This window comes from Saccostrea cucullata, unplaced genomic scaffold (genome assembly GCF_032062105.1).
Source record: "Saccostrea cucullata isolate Sc308-1 unplaced genomic scaffold, CSIRO_AGI_Scuc_v1 ctg13253, whole genome shotgun sequence".
NCBI lineage: Eukaryota > Metazoa > Mollusca > Bivalvia > Ostreida > Ostreidae > Saccostrea > Saccostrea cuccullata.
Genome location: NW_026921184.1, coordinates 1 through 14,101, shown reverse-complemented (window position 1 = coordinate 14,101; position 14,101 = coordinate 1). Strand labels below are relative to the sequence as shown.

The 14,101-nt window shown below is 31.4% G+C and overlaps 2 protein-coding genes across 2 annotated transcripts; both read left to right on the top strand.

Annotated features, from left to right (window-relative positions):
* Positions 1-397: 397 nt before the first annotated feature.
* Positions 398-11,813, top strand: LOC134259386 (uncharacterized; the record flags this gene model as incomplete). Its single annotated transcript, XM_062741974.1, has 11 exons — positions 398-620; positions 891-1,018; positions 1,457-1,637; positions 1,930-1,998; positions 2,079-2,186; positions 2,624-2,752; positions 3,067-3,144; positions 3,468-3,581; positions 6,737-6,850; positions 7,254-7,356; positions 9,834-11,813. Coding segments are annotated over 8 exons (930 nt in total), but the record flags the coding sequence as incomplete, so codon positions are not given.
* Positions 11,814-13,142: 1,329 nt separating this feature from the next.
* On the top strand, positions 13,143-13,961 carry LOC134259387 (uncharacterized). Its single transcript, XM_062741975.1, has 2 exons — positions 13,143-13,475; positions 13,713-13,961. The coding sequence occupies exons 1-2, from the start codon at positions 13,385-13,387 to the stop codon at positions 13,931-13,933; spliced, it is 312 nt and encodes a 103-aa protein (XP_062597959.1). The 5' UTR covers positions 13,143-13,384; the 3' UTR covers positions 13,934-13,961.
* Positions 13,962-14,101: the final 140 nt, after the last annotated feature.

Here is a 14,101-nt window from a genome sequence, read left to right as displayed (position 1 = left end):
TTATTTTTATTTGTAGTTAATTGAGCTTTTTCGAAGTATTAATTGAAAAGACTGAATTAAGTTGGTGAATTTTACCTTTTTGATTTAAAATCTGATAATTATTGACTCAGCATTATAGCATGTAATATTCAACTTTATTATAGCTTATGTAAAGTATCAGAAGTTGTTTAAGCTGAGTTAACAGTTCATATCTATTTCATTTCCGGTGTGTGAGCTGGTATGTGAGAGTGAGTGAGGTTTATTGTATCTAATTTTTTTTTTATTTATGTTAATAAACTTATTTGTTATTTCTGATTGATATTGTTTTTCTTCTCAACCCTGCAAAATCTAAAAAGAACTCATGACAGTTACATTAATTTCAAATCAACTAAAGGATGAAAATGAATATTGTTATTAGATAAAACGTTGTGGATATATCTCAATAGATCCGTGCCTTGAAGAGACAAAGAAGACCTGGAGTAAAGCCTCACAAAGCTGTAACTTATTGGTATCCAACACAGCTCTCCCTGTCGGTGTTCCCATTACAGATATCCCTGTTCTCAAGCACAGATCTTCTTTGTCTGAGGATGTTCATTGGATAGGGGCAACAGGAACATTCACAGCATGGTTTGAATTCGCAGGTGGTTTGATGTTTATTATAGATTTGTGATTATTTAATTCATTTGCACTCAGGGTAGGTTATGAAAAAGGAAACAAACAATTAAAAAGAAAGGGAAAAAAAGTAAAAGAGAATACTCCTCTCCTCGGGAATAAAAACAAAACTTTTTTGATAAAATGAAGCAGATAAAATATTGCAGAAATTTGGTCATACGTATAATTTGTTGTTTTCAGGGTCCCGAAAAAAAAACTCTACCTTTACGTCATTTAAAGTAATTTGTCTATTTCTTCAGGATGCAACCTGTATTTTAAGTTCTCATTCACTAAACAATGGATGCCCCGTTCAAAACTTGGTCCTGTGGCTCAATGTCATCTAATATGTGAAAACTGGAGGAACAACTACAAAGAAATCGGAATAAACGTAAGTAGTTGTCGTGTCTTATTTTTGTTATTGTTTAGTCTACGCCTTAATTCATGAAAGGATATTTTATTGAGTTTTATCTACTAAAAGGGGCTGGGTGATCGTGGCCATTTTCAGACTATTTTGATCACCTTTAGAAGAAGAGTTCCATATAAAGATATAGAAAAATAATCAAATTCTAAATTTAAAAGTTATGACATTTTTCTTTGCCAAATAATAGTTGACAGCTTAAGATATCATATGTAAAAAATGATTACTGTAATTGGAATACTTAGTTTTCAATTTCATCGATATTGAGACGTTTCAAAAGAAAGATATTAAAGTTTGTTTATTTTAAGGCAAAATTGTACAACGATATGGTACACGAGTTTAAACAGCTTAGGTTAATTTTGACATCGTTAAAGAAGCATGGTTTTAATAATTAGCAATTCATTGTAGGAAACTCATTGCTTTTGCGCAGGTTATAATAATACGGTTGTCATTAAAAAGTTAACCTGTGATCAAAACAATTCAAAAAACTTCAAGAACGACTTAATCGGAACTGGTACCGATCAGAGAGTGGGAAGGGGAAATTATGTATTTGCCTCATACAGGAAAGTTAGACTAACTACAAAAATAGGTAAAGTTGTTACTCAAGAAAGAATTTGTAGTAATTCAAAATAAAAATCCTTTAATTTGTTATCATAAAAGAATAAAAAACTGTTACTTTCACTATTTCATTCTATAACTTTTTTCTTTATGTAGCAAAATATCTTAATCACATTCTTTAGCTCAAAATGTGCATATATATATATATATATATATATATATATATATATATATATATATATATATATATATATATATATATATATATATATATATATATATATATATATATAATGTTCATAGATGAATATTTCTCTTTACAGATGACACATTAGACGAGTGTCTGCTGGAGACAAATGAAGGATATAAGACGTATCCTTGTGATTCAGCAGGTTTGTAGAACTAGTGTAGATATAACTACTTGACTAAATCATTGTATCTAATTTGTTCATCGTTACAATTTTATTGTTAGATATTACACAACGTACATGGATTCAAAGATATCGAAATGAGATAAAAAATAACGGTCTTTCAAGATGGACCCCTTATGTCCGACGATTAATTATCAGCTGGACGAAAGGTAAGAACACACTACTGTCTTGAAATCTTTTATGTGAACAATTCCATTAAATGTCGGACTTTTTGGAATGTGTATTTTTATGCCATATGAAGTAGATTGCAACACATCACCATCAATTAAAGATATAGCATTATATCCTCTATTAAGGAATGTCTTGGAATTTTTTCCCATTCTCCAATTTGTGTGTCCCTATCTTAAGGATTTCATGTATTTTTACATGTAGTCCTGGCTTTTACCCCTTTAACAACACATATATACTAGTAATGTAAGATTAAATTAATTGTTCGAGGATTATTTATCAAATCTGATCCCCTCTGGTGTTTCCAAGGCCCATGTTCTCTTTTTGATTCGTTGTTTTTTTTAGCTTCTAATTTTAAAATCGTTTTTCCAATTCATTATAACACTATCATTTTTCGTATTTTACATATTTCTACCAGATAGCAGTGCTGTACAGAATACTTCAGTATGTATCGCGGTCCGTGACCAGAATGGATCTTATGAACCGTTACCTCGACGCTGTGACGAAACTCATACCTCCATATGCAAGAATGCTGACTCAACGACAGGTTACTGTATAATATCTCTTACGTTTTATATATGTTTAGAGCCCAATAAAAGATCAATAAGAATAAAGTTAGAAATGAACAAAAGAAAATGAAAAGAAAAAAAAACAAACAAAAAAGAGCAGAAAGAGATAAAACTCTCCCAAAATCAAAAAAAGTGCACCAAAAAACATAATAATACTTGATAGTTTTTGGTGTGCACGTTATTGAGTGATATATTTTATATCTAATATAGGTACGGTACAGATACAATAACCACATTATATTTATTTAATCTTTCTTTAAAATTGTAAATAGTTTATATATTTTAAATTTAGGAACAAATACACCGAGGACGTCAAATTCTAACTTTGAAACAGAGAGAGGACAAACAACGGATGTTCATCAGATAGAAGGTTCAGCATTGTACATCTGAAAATTAATATAACATATAATTGTTTTGATAAGAAGTTGTGGACCCGATCAATGATAGAAAGGTGTTCCTTCTCGAGTTTATTTGGGATGTAGAGAAATAGAAATATTATCTTTGTGATTTATGAAAAAAATCTTGAAATCCAGATTCGAACTTGAAATGAAATGCATTCCTCTTAATTTATTTTAACAGTTTAATTTTCTTTCAATTTCTATTTTACCGAATGTATATCTTATGCATTATATATCTTTTAATAATAAATATTAACCATTTCTAAACCTAATGATTGATTTTATTTTAAAACAGATAGAACTACATAGCATACCACAAGCTCTGATCTCAGTTCATCTATGAGGCACACGACATTTGTGCACAACATAGCATCTACCACTCCCTTTAATCACCACAAGGACCAGGACGGTCAAATTATTTCCTAACTAATGTTTTCACAATATTCTTTTAAAATCTCAGTTGATTCGATATGCAAGAACATGCTCTACCTATGAACAATTTCTAAAACGAGGTAAATTATTGACAAACAAGTTGATAAAACACGGATTTTTTCGTTATTTCTTGATAATGACAAGGAGAGCACGGCGGTTGTGACCTGTCGGCAGGAGATGCTTACTCCTCCATTGCACCTGATCCCATTTCTGATATTTTGGAGGTCTGTGTTTGCTCTGCTCCTATTTTGTATTGTTTTATAGACTTTTGATCTTGAATACTGTTCGTTATCTACATGTTACATTTCATCGATTAATAATGTAACCATAAGAAACAGCATGCTCTGCTTTTAAGTTAACATTGCATGCTCCAAAGACTTCATGCATCGCATTTTATCGGATATTACATTATAATAATACAGTTCAGATTATACAAAACTGCGAAATCTGTTAAAGCTATTGTAGAATGTTATTTATTTAACTGAAAATATATGTTAAATCCTATAATAAGAATGAAAAGGCCAAATTACAGTTCGATATTGCAAATGAAAAAAAAAATTATGAAGATTTTTTAACCTGGAACTTAAACAAACGGATATCAAACAAAGCAGAATTTATGAATTGCAATTTGATAAATATTTAGATTGGTTTTTATGGAATTTTTTTTTCGTTTGTTAACTTCCCTTTTCGAATTTTTAAATCATACGCAATTAATTACCAGTGGACAGCTGTATTCAAGTTCAAGTTAAATTAATATATTCATTCCAATTAATGGTAAATGATGTTCTATGTTCAATTTATACATAGCAGTATACGATCTACGTGAAATGGCAAAAATACATCCAAATTATAAAGTTAGCAACAAAAATTATTATGTAGGGTAGACTTGTTCATATACTCTATTTATGTAGCTGCATAGTTTAATTAATACCTTGGTGTCAGCAGTTGACAATAAATCTGAGAATTTGTATAAAAAAAAAAAAAAAAAAAAAAAAAGATATATGTCACAGTATTAATTAGGTATATGCATTTTTTGCATTCTGAAAAAAAATATGGTAAAATATAGTAATACTCATCTGCTGCTTGTCAATTATAACACAACTTTCGAAGTCTTTCATTTTGGGGGGGGGGGGATTTCAAACCATCTCCGACTCAACTGGGAAACGATGATTTGCTTACCCGGTTATTAGAAAAAAAAACATTTTTCGATTTTTTTCGGTAGAAAATCTACATATTTTTCAAGTCCTGTTTAGAAGATGCTTTACATATGACCTTTAGACGAAGTTTTGCCATTTCTGTATGTACTGATCTTTATGACGTTCAAATCTAGCTTTTAGCCATTTTATATCATGTCATACATTTGAGAAGACACAAGTACAATGTATCAAGTATATTCTTAATGCATAAAATCCAACGGTTCTTATGACTCCCTGAATAAAATTCTCCAAATGAATGCTTATAATTAACATAAAGAATCTTATTTCCAGAGCTTACTTGTAATTTTGTCCAATGGGCTATCAATCTTATATTACTGTAATATACAAATTGAAGCGACCCTTTTCGCTATAAACCATTGCTCCTTATCATAGTTAAACAATATTGAGATGCATATTCAGAGAAAAATATACAAGCAATACTATTTTCCAAATTAAAAATAATTATTTCAAAAATTAAATTATATTGGTGTTTTAAAAATCCCGTATCATATCTGGTGCGACAACTTTAACGAACAAATCAAGCTGGCAGTCTTCTGGTAAATGAAATTGTCTAATTTTTCGTACAACTCCGTTAAGCAGTGAAAAGTCGTTCGTGCTGTCACGTTCTGTGTTATGGAACCTCGACTAACATGGTTTTATCCGATGATTGGTCTCTTCGCTGCATTGTAGGATTCGATTCCGTGACGTAAGGGTCAGCTACTTACTTTGAGAGTCTATAGTAAAACATTCTAACCAATGCACCATTCAAGCATGTATGTAATATTGATTTACAATTTTAAAATACTTGGTTTGGGAATGATCATTTTATCATTTAAACCATAATCATCTTCGTAATTTTCCATTTAATGCGAAAAAGGGCAAAAGCATGTAACAACAATAGAGTTTTGTGTAAAAGAAAGTGTTTACAATTATTGTGTAGTACAAGCAATCAAACAAAAAAGAGAAAATGAAGCAAGATGAATAAATTTAATAAAATTAAAATAAATAAAAATCTAGAAAAAATTTAGTTAACTTAAAGAGACACTGTGACTCACACTGGGGTAAATTGACAAACGTAGAATTTTTGCATGACTTGAGTAAATTTTGTTCAATTCCTAAAAGTATTAGGTTTCAGAAAATCACAGGTTTTAGAACATAAAAATCTATTTTTATTGAGAAAATTAAAAGTTAAAAAAATTTCAGTATGCCCCATAATATAAATAAAATGAAAATGAAAAAAAATTGCATATAACTTTTTCCTCCCTATTGTACGCTTGCGCTGAAAAGTTGAATAAGTAACCATAGTTACCATGGTCTCAAGTACACAGGAATGAATGTAAGTAGACCGACAATTTTGATGCTCTCTTTTCAAAAAGTTACAAGAACATATTTCTAATCTTTCCATGCTCCAGTTGAATGTTGTTTACAAGTTTGAGATAAAAATAACAGTGGTGTGACCTTGACATACACAAATACAACGAAACGGTAGAAACAAGCGTTCTTTTCCCGGCACTTATACTATGCAGTCTTTTCTTGCTTTACAGTGCAATTTAATTTTCATATCTTCGCTATATATTCATAATTTTCATAAGTCTTTCTCTGTATGCTACAGATATCTTATAAGAAACACATGATTTTGACTTAATATTTTAAAAATAAAAATAAAAATTCAATCAAACCATTTATTTCTCGTTCTTTCAATACAATGTATATTCTATTGCATGAAGGATATGGAGATAACGTACAGTATTCAATATCAAAGCCCATGAAACAATACAAAATAGGAGCAGAGCAAACACAGACCTCTGAAACATCAAAGCTGGGACCAGGTGTCATCGAGGAGTGAGCATTCCCTGCTGCATGATTAAATACCTCCGTCTCTGCATAAAAACTGGTGTATTTATAATTTTGAATAATTGTTATATTTTTAATGCAGGAACAACTACATCACGTACTACAAGATCTAGTTACGGTACATCGAGGAGACAAACGACCTTTTGGCACCGAATAACGGACTCATCTCCTGATGATCTTCAGAATGACAACAAAGGTTACTATGCCAACTAATTTCATACTTTCTATACTTTTTGACTGTTTCCATATAGAAAGATATCTCTACCCACTGGCTTAATGTTAAGTTCAATCAAGAAATATTTGTTTTTTAAAGCAGCTTTTGGGTAGAAATAGAAATGCTATTTTTTCTCACGTGTATATGGATTTTGTTATAACTCGAATTATTTTGACATGCAAGTCATAAAATACAAGTAAGATAAATTTATTTTGACTTTACCTCATTGATATCTTCTCTTACAGCTATATTGTGCGCAAAATATTTGATTTTTTCCGAAAGCAATTCGGAAAGTATAAAACCATCGGTTCCTAGTACGTTTTTAAAATTTGGTTTATCTGTAAAACTTTTATACTTAATAAAAATATTTCTATTAACTTTGCAGTGTCACCGGATTCCAAACTGCCTCTGATCATTGGAAGTGTCCTAGGAGGCCTCCTTTGTATCTTTATTGTCGTAATTATCACCGTCATTTTCATCAAGAGAAGGTATACACGAATTTATTTTTAATTAGTGGTATAGTTGATTTCCTTACAACTCTTAAAATTCTCATGCAAATTTTGTTGTACAAGTATTAGAAACGAGTGAAACAGCAACAAGTATTATTTAGAGAATGAGACGGGTTCTGTATCGTAGATACAAATTTGGAGGTGGATACGAGTGTGCAACACGAGTCTCCACCTCCAAATTTGTATTTACAATACAGAACCTGTCGAGTTCTCTTAATGATTTGTGACACGATCAATAAAAAAAGCTCCGCCCACTTTATAATTTTGCAGCATCCAAACTTCTGCCAGAGTTTTGTAGATGAGGCCCCGACGGGGAGTTCGCATCCCCAGTATATATATTTCCAGGGAAAACGTAAAATTCGGTCAGATTAGTTATGACAATTTAACGGGGTAGACGTAATCAAGTGATAGTCAGTCTTAATGGATAAATTGGAGGATTTAACCGTCATTGTTGTGATGTATTGTTCATGGAGTTTTATGAGACGGGTTCTGTATCGTAGATACAAATTTGGAGGTGGATACGAGTGTGCAACACGAGTCTCCACCTCCAAATTTGTATTTACAATACAGAACCTGTCGAGTTCTCTTAATGATTTGTGACACGATCAATAAAAAAAGCTCCGCCCACTTTATAATTTTGCAGCATCCAAACTTCTGCCAGAGTTTTGTAGATGAGGCCCCGACGGGGAGTTCGCATCCCCAGTATATATATTTCCAGGGAAAACGTAAAATTCGGTCAGATTAGTTATGACAATTTAACGGGGTAGACGTAATCAAGTGATAGTCAGTCTTAATGGATAAATTGGAGGATTTAACCGTCATTGTTGTGATGTATTGTACATGGAGTTTTATGAGACGGGTTCTGTATCGTAGATACAAATTTGGAGGTGGATACGAGTGTGCAACACGAGTCTCCACCTCCAAATTTGTATTTACAATACAGAACCTGTCGAGTTCTCTTAATGATTTGTGACACGATCAATAAAAAAAGCTCCGCCCACTTTATAATTTTGCAGCATCCAAACTTCTGCCAGAGTTTTGTAGATGAGGCCCCGACGGGGAGTTCGCATCCCCAGTATATATATTTCCAGGGAAAACGTAAAATTCGGTCAGATTAGTTATGACAATTTAACGGGGTAGACGTAATCAAGTGATAGTCAGTCTTAATGGATAAATTGGAGGATTTAACCGTCATTGTTGTGATGTATTGTACATGGAGTTTTATGAGACGGGTTCTGTATCGTAGATACAAATTTGGAGGTGGATACGAGTGTGCAACACGAGTCTCCACCTCCAAATTTGTATTTACAATACAGAACCTGTCGAGTTCTCTTAATGATTTGTGACACGATCAATAAAAAAAGCTCGCCCACTTTATAACTTTGCAGCATCCAAACTTCTGCCAGAGTTTTGTAGATGAGGCCCCGACGGGGAGTTCGCATCCCCAGTATATATATTTCCAGGGAAAACGTAAAATTCGGTCAGATTAGTTATGACAATTTAACGGGGTAGACGTAATCAAGTGATAGTCAGTCTTAATGGATAAATTGGAGGATTTAACCGTCATTGTTGTGATCTATTGTACATGGAGTTTTATCATAATTTATTTCAGGGGTCTTAAAATCCCGGTTTAATTAGATTAACAAAAACAGGACGTACAGAAAATTCTTCGATGGACTTTGATGTCACGGATTTAATTTTCAAATTGAATTGCGACATTGAAAACGAAATTAAAGAGATGTGTGGCTGTCGTCAGCGAGAAGGATTTTAGACAATAAAAACGTTTTGAAAAACGACTTGAATGATTTTGCACAAGGAGAGTGGAAGTTTTCCGTTATTGCGAATTTTCCGTTTCGTTTGGATCGAAATTACGTACAGAGGATGTTTTCTGTTATTGTGATTTTTCATTTTCCTTTGGATCGAAATAACGTGTAGATTCTGTGTGAAATAAGTTCTTAAAAAGTGATTGAGAAATTTTGCAATTTTATATTCTCAGGAAAATACTGGGTATTTCTCCAAAATTATAATAGGAAAACATCAGCATTTACTTTTTGTACGTGCTTTTGCTAAATTGAATCAGATTTATTTTTAGACCGTACTGTATTTGAGATACAGAATAGTTGGCAAATACAATACTGTATACAGGGCTAATACAGAACGGAAAGTAGCTCTGCGCACCACTGTCCCGTTCTGTATTGCTAATACAGAACAGTAAACTTCAAAGAAAAACACCGCTATCGTGTCACAAGGAACGTGAAAAATAATTACAAACAAAACCTCAGTTCTTACATATATAATTTAGATTAATTGTCTATGAGTTCTTTCGGGATAATTTGCCCTTTATTTTGTGCTTTTCGTTTTTTTTAAATGGCAAATTCCTATTCTATATAAATTTTCCCTTTAAAAATATTATTTTTGAAATAATTTTGCTTATCTTATATTATTTATTTTGCCAGGCGTCCAAATAGAAAAGAGAAATATCACCCTGCTCCTACAGAGAAAGTTCATTTCAGTGAAATGAAAGAAGACAGGAAACCACATTTATCAATGGAGAAAGAAGAACCATCACCGAATGTAATCACAACAGACTACGATACTATGATGTCCGTCAAAAAAAAGAAGATAACTGATGACTCTGAGGAGTATGGGAAGTTACTGCCTAATGGTGAGACAGACGTGTATAATCACACCTGGGATAAACCAATCACAGAACAGTTTACAGATCACGTGTATAGCTCGACAATATCCGGAAATGACGTAAACGTGTATGATCACACTGTTACTTGTAATACAGTTATAACTAAAGATACTGAAGAGAAAAGAAAATATTAAACAGAAATGATGACAATTTGTATGATCACACAGATACTAATAATACAGAGTTAACTGAAGTCAGTGATGAGAATAGAACACTGTCAACTGGAAATGATTCATTGTATCTTAACATAAGCTAAATATTTGACAAAATCGAATGGTGGAAAGTATGGCTAACCGATATTAAATGCTAGTAACACCGGTAGTTTCTTCATATTTGACCACCATATGGAATATGCTAACTTACTGAAGTTCTCAACTAAGAATTTTGGCCTAATTGCATACAAAACAATGTCTATAAACCTTTAATAAAAAAATATTAGACAAACCATTTATTTTAGAAATTATTAATTATCACTCACTTTTGGGAAGTTTAATTACGTCAGGTTTTGTTTTGCATTAATATCTTTTCAATTTTGAATGTTAAAGATTTCAGGGATATACTTTTATTATTTATGTGAAAAAAAGCGGGGTTCGCTTTATACATAAAATATCAATTAATTAACTAATCACCCTCTTTCCCATTTCATATATCAAAATAAAGTATACACTTGGTGCTTTCATTTCCTATAATAACATTTCTTTTTGAGAATCAAGATATTGGAAAACAGGCTTTGAGAAATTGCAATGTTCTTGAAATTTGCAGAAAACATGTGTATTTGACTACCTTCAGCAAAGAATTAAAATATAAGCACAGCCCACGATCCAAAAAAAAGCATGTTTTTTTATCTTAAGAAACAGACCTTTTAATATGTATTTGCATATTTTGGAGCAGAGGGTGTGCTCTATATGAAATATTGAAAAAGAACACTTCAATTATAGGTAATTTTCAAAGGAATTTATAGGATATTAGGAAAATGGCGCATATTATGACGTCATAATGCATTGACTAGAGGGAAAATTACATCATGATTAATAGATACGTGGTCACCAACATTCCCAGTAATAAATACTGTATTTGCAACCTAAACAGAGCGGTTTTGATTTTTCAGAAATTCTCAGGGCCAAAGAAGGCCCAAAGTGGCTCTTGCTCTTTCAATACCGATCATATCTGAAAATTTGATGTTTATTAGCAGTCCAAAAGTTTGGACTTCTGATTTGAATGATTACTGTTTTACTTGTTTAAAATGAGTTACAATTTATCCCTTGTGGTTAATTAAAAAAATGATATTTTTATGTTATGAATATGTATCATTATTAATATTGATATCTTAATTTAAAAGTTTTGTATAAAAAATGTACTTGTTGTTCTAAAACTGGTGTTTTCTTATGTTTCTAAGTCTTTAAGTATCAGAAAATGAGATTAATTGTTTGCAATTGTTAAAAAAACTTGATAAACAAGATGTGTTTGTGAAACACAATGTCCCCCTGTGGCAGATTATTGTGAGGATAGAAATTTATCAAATGCAAGTCAAAATCCAAATCAAGGCCAGCCAGTCAAAATTGTTGGTATCCAAAGGAAGATCTTGTCAAGAGTAATAAACCTTTGTGATATGAAAGCCTTAATACAAACAATTCAAAAGTTATGGCCAAGGTTAATTTTTTTTGTTCATATTATGTCAATCCTTAAGGTCAAAGTAAGAAGAAAATGTGTACCCTTTGAAATGTGTTGTCGCAATAAAAACAAATCTATTCAAAGGGCATGGTCAAGGTTAAAGTTAAGTAGTTTTTTTTGTTAAAGTCGGTCGAGCTCCAAGGTCAAGAGGTCAAATTAAATACCGCCCAAAAGAAAGTCACAAGAAATACACCTATAGAACATACATGTACCTATAGAACATACACGTGACATGAAAGATAGAGCTCGATCCACACACTCAAAAATAATGGGCAAGGTTAAAGTAATTGCAGAAAATAGACAGACAGACGGACTGACATGACAAAACTATAAACTCCCGAATCCCAAATAATCAATTTTTAATGTTGATAGAACATTATTCGTCGAGGAGAAGATATGAAGGGGAAACATCGACACCTTCACTCAGAATGGATACAGAGTTTTAGAATGTATAAATAATCATATCAGACAGTTTAATAAAGGCAAGTGCACACCATCTTTCCTCTGTTTTTAAAAAAAGAATCTTGAAGGGATAAAAGAATTAAACTTTCAGGATGTAAGTACTAAATATTGAATAATTTCTTTTGCAAAACAGAAGCAACTTATTTTAACATTTCCTTCCACAATTCAATTTAATACGGAAGCCCAATTAGGACCTATCGAAAAATATTTTTGAATCCGATATAACGAATTGTCGAATTTGTTTCAACGAATTTAATTCGCTATAACAATTTCTTTGAATTCGTTATAATGAATTTAATCTGTTATAACAAATTTGTTGATTTTGTTATAAGGAATTCAAAAATTTGTTAATACGAATTAAACTCGTTATAACAGATTCTAAAACTTGTTATAACGAATTGAATGCGTTTAAACGAATTCAATTATTTGTTATAACGAATTAATTTTGTTAACACGATTTAGGCAAATCGTTATATCGAATTCATATATAATTTTCTATAGACTCCGATTATTGAATTTGATTAAACGAATTTAATTCGTTATAACAAACTTTGGAATTTGTTTCAACGAATTTAATTTGTTATTACAAACTTTAGAATTTGTTTAGACGAATTTAATTTGTTAAAACAATTTTTTGAATACGTTTTAACGAATTTAATTCGTTATAGCAAATTGAAAAAATCGTCATAATGAATTCAACTAATTTGTTTTAACAGATTAAAATCGTTATAACAAATTCAAAGAAATTGTTATAATGAATTAAATTCGTTATAACAAATTCGACAATTCGTTATGTCAAATTTCAAAAATATTTTTATAGGTCCTAAATGGGCTTCCGTAATTTAAGACATTAACTGTTCCAAAATAGATATAAACCGAGTCTTCTTGTTTTATCACACCGATCATAGTTATCGAACGGAAATAATCACCACTGAAAAAGAAAACTTCCTTATTTGACATTAACGTTTATCTTTATTTGGTATAGTGAGACAATGTGTCTGCAGTTTATATGTTGGTACACTTGTGGTGCGCTTCCTCAAATTTCATTTAATTAAAAGTACGTAAAAAAAATAGGTCATTGACCCAAAAAGTTGTATGATTAAACAATTACACTATTTTTTATAGTGAAGAATTTAAAATTAACATAATCTGGGAAAACTGACCTTAGGATCAGCAATGAAACCCCACTTTCCTCGAGGATTTGACTTTTTCCTAGTCTGGATTCTATTACATAAGACTGATTCTTTACTTAAAACTGACAGACAAGGTAGGATTATTTTAGAAATTTTATTTCCTATGGTAGAATTTTGAATGATAACAAAAAGACCAGAACATATGAAAATTATACAAGTCGTTAAAATTGTGAAAATCGTACTTTAACAAAATCAATTCGTCATCACAAGCCTTAATATCAAAACAAAGTCAAACAAAATACAAATTGACAAATTATAAAAGCAGAATGTTTTTATCTGGAGTATAATTTGATACATTTTGTCATTATTAGGATATTATTTGGAGCAGACCCTGTATAACTGGACACAGGCGTCAGAGAGTTGTAACCTGGTCGTGTCCAATAGGCCCCTCTTTCTTGGTCAATCAATCACAGACATTCCAATTCTTAAACCTACAGCCTCCAAACAATCTATAGGGCGTCAACCGAGTGATCTTCATTGGATAGGAGCTACAGGAACATTCACACCATGGTTTGAATTGCTGGGTAATTAAATGTTTATTAAGGATTTTCACATTACTGTAGCTTTATTGTAAGATCCTTAATATTTGATTATACAAGAACTCGTCTTGGTTTTTAGCTAGATAATTAAATTTATATTTATGAAAGATACATATTATTAAATAGCTATAAATATAATATTTCATCCCAATAAACTTGAA

What these genes read in the sequence shown, in the direction of transcription:
- LOC134259387 (XM_062741975.1), top strand. Translation starts at nt 13,385, where the DNA reads ATGAAACCCCACTTTCCTCGAGGATTTGACTTTTTCCTAGTCTGGATT. An exon ending in ACTTAAAACTGACAGACAAG is followed by an intron (nt 13,476 to 13,712) that starts GTAGGATTATTT and finishes TGTCATTATTAG; the next exon opens with GATATTATTTGGAGCAGACC.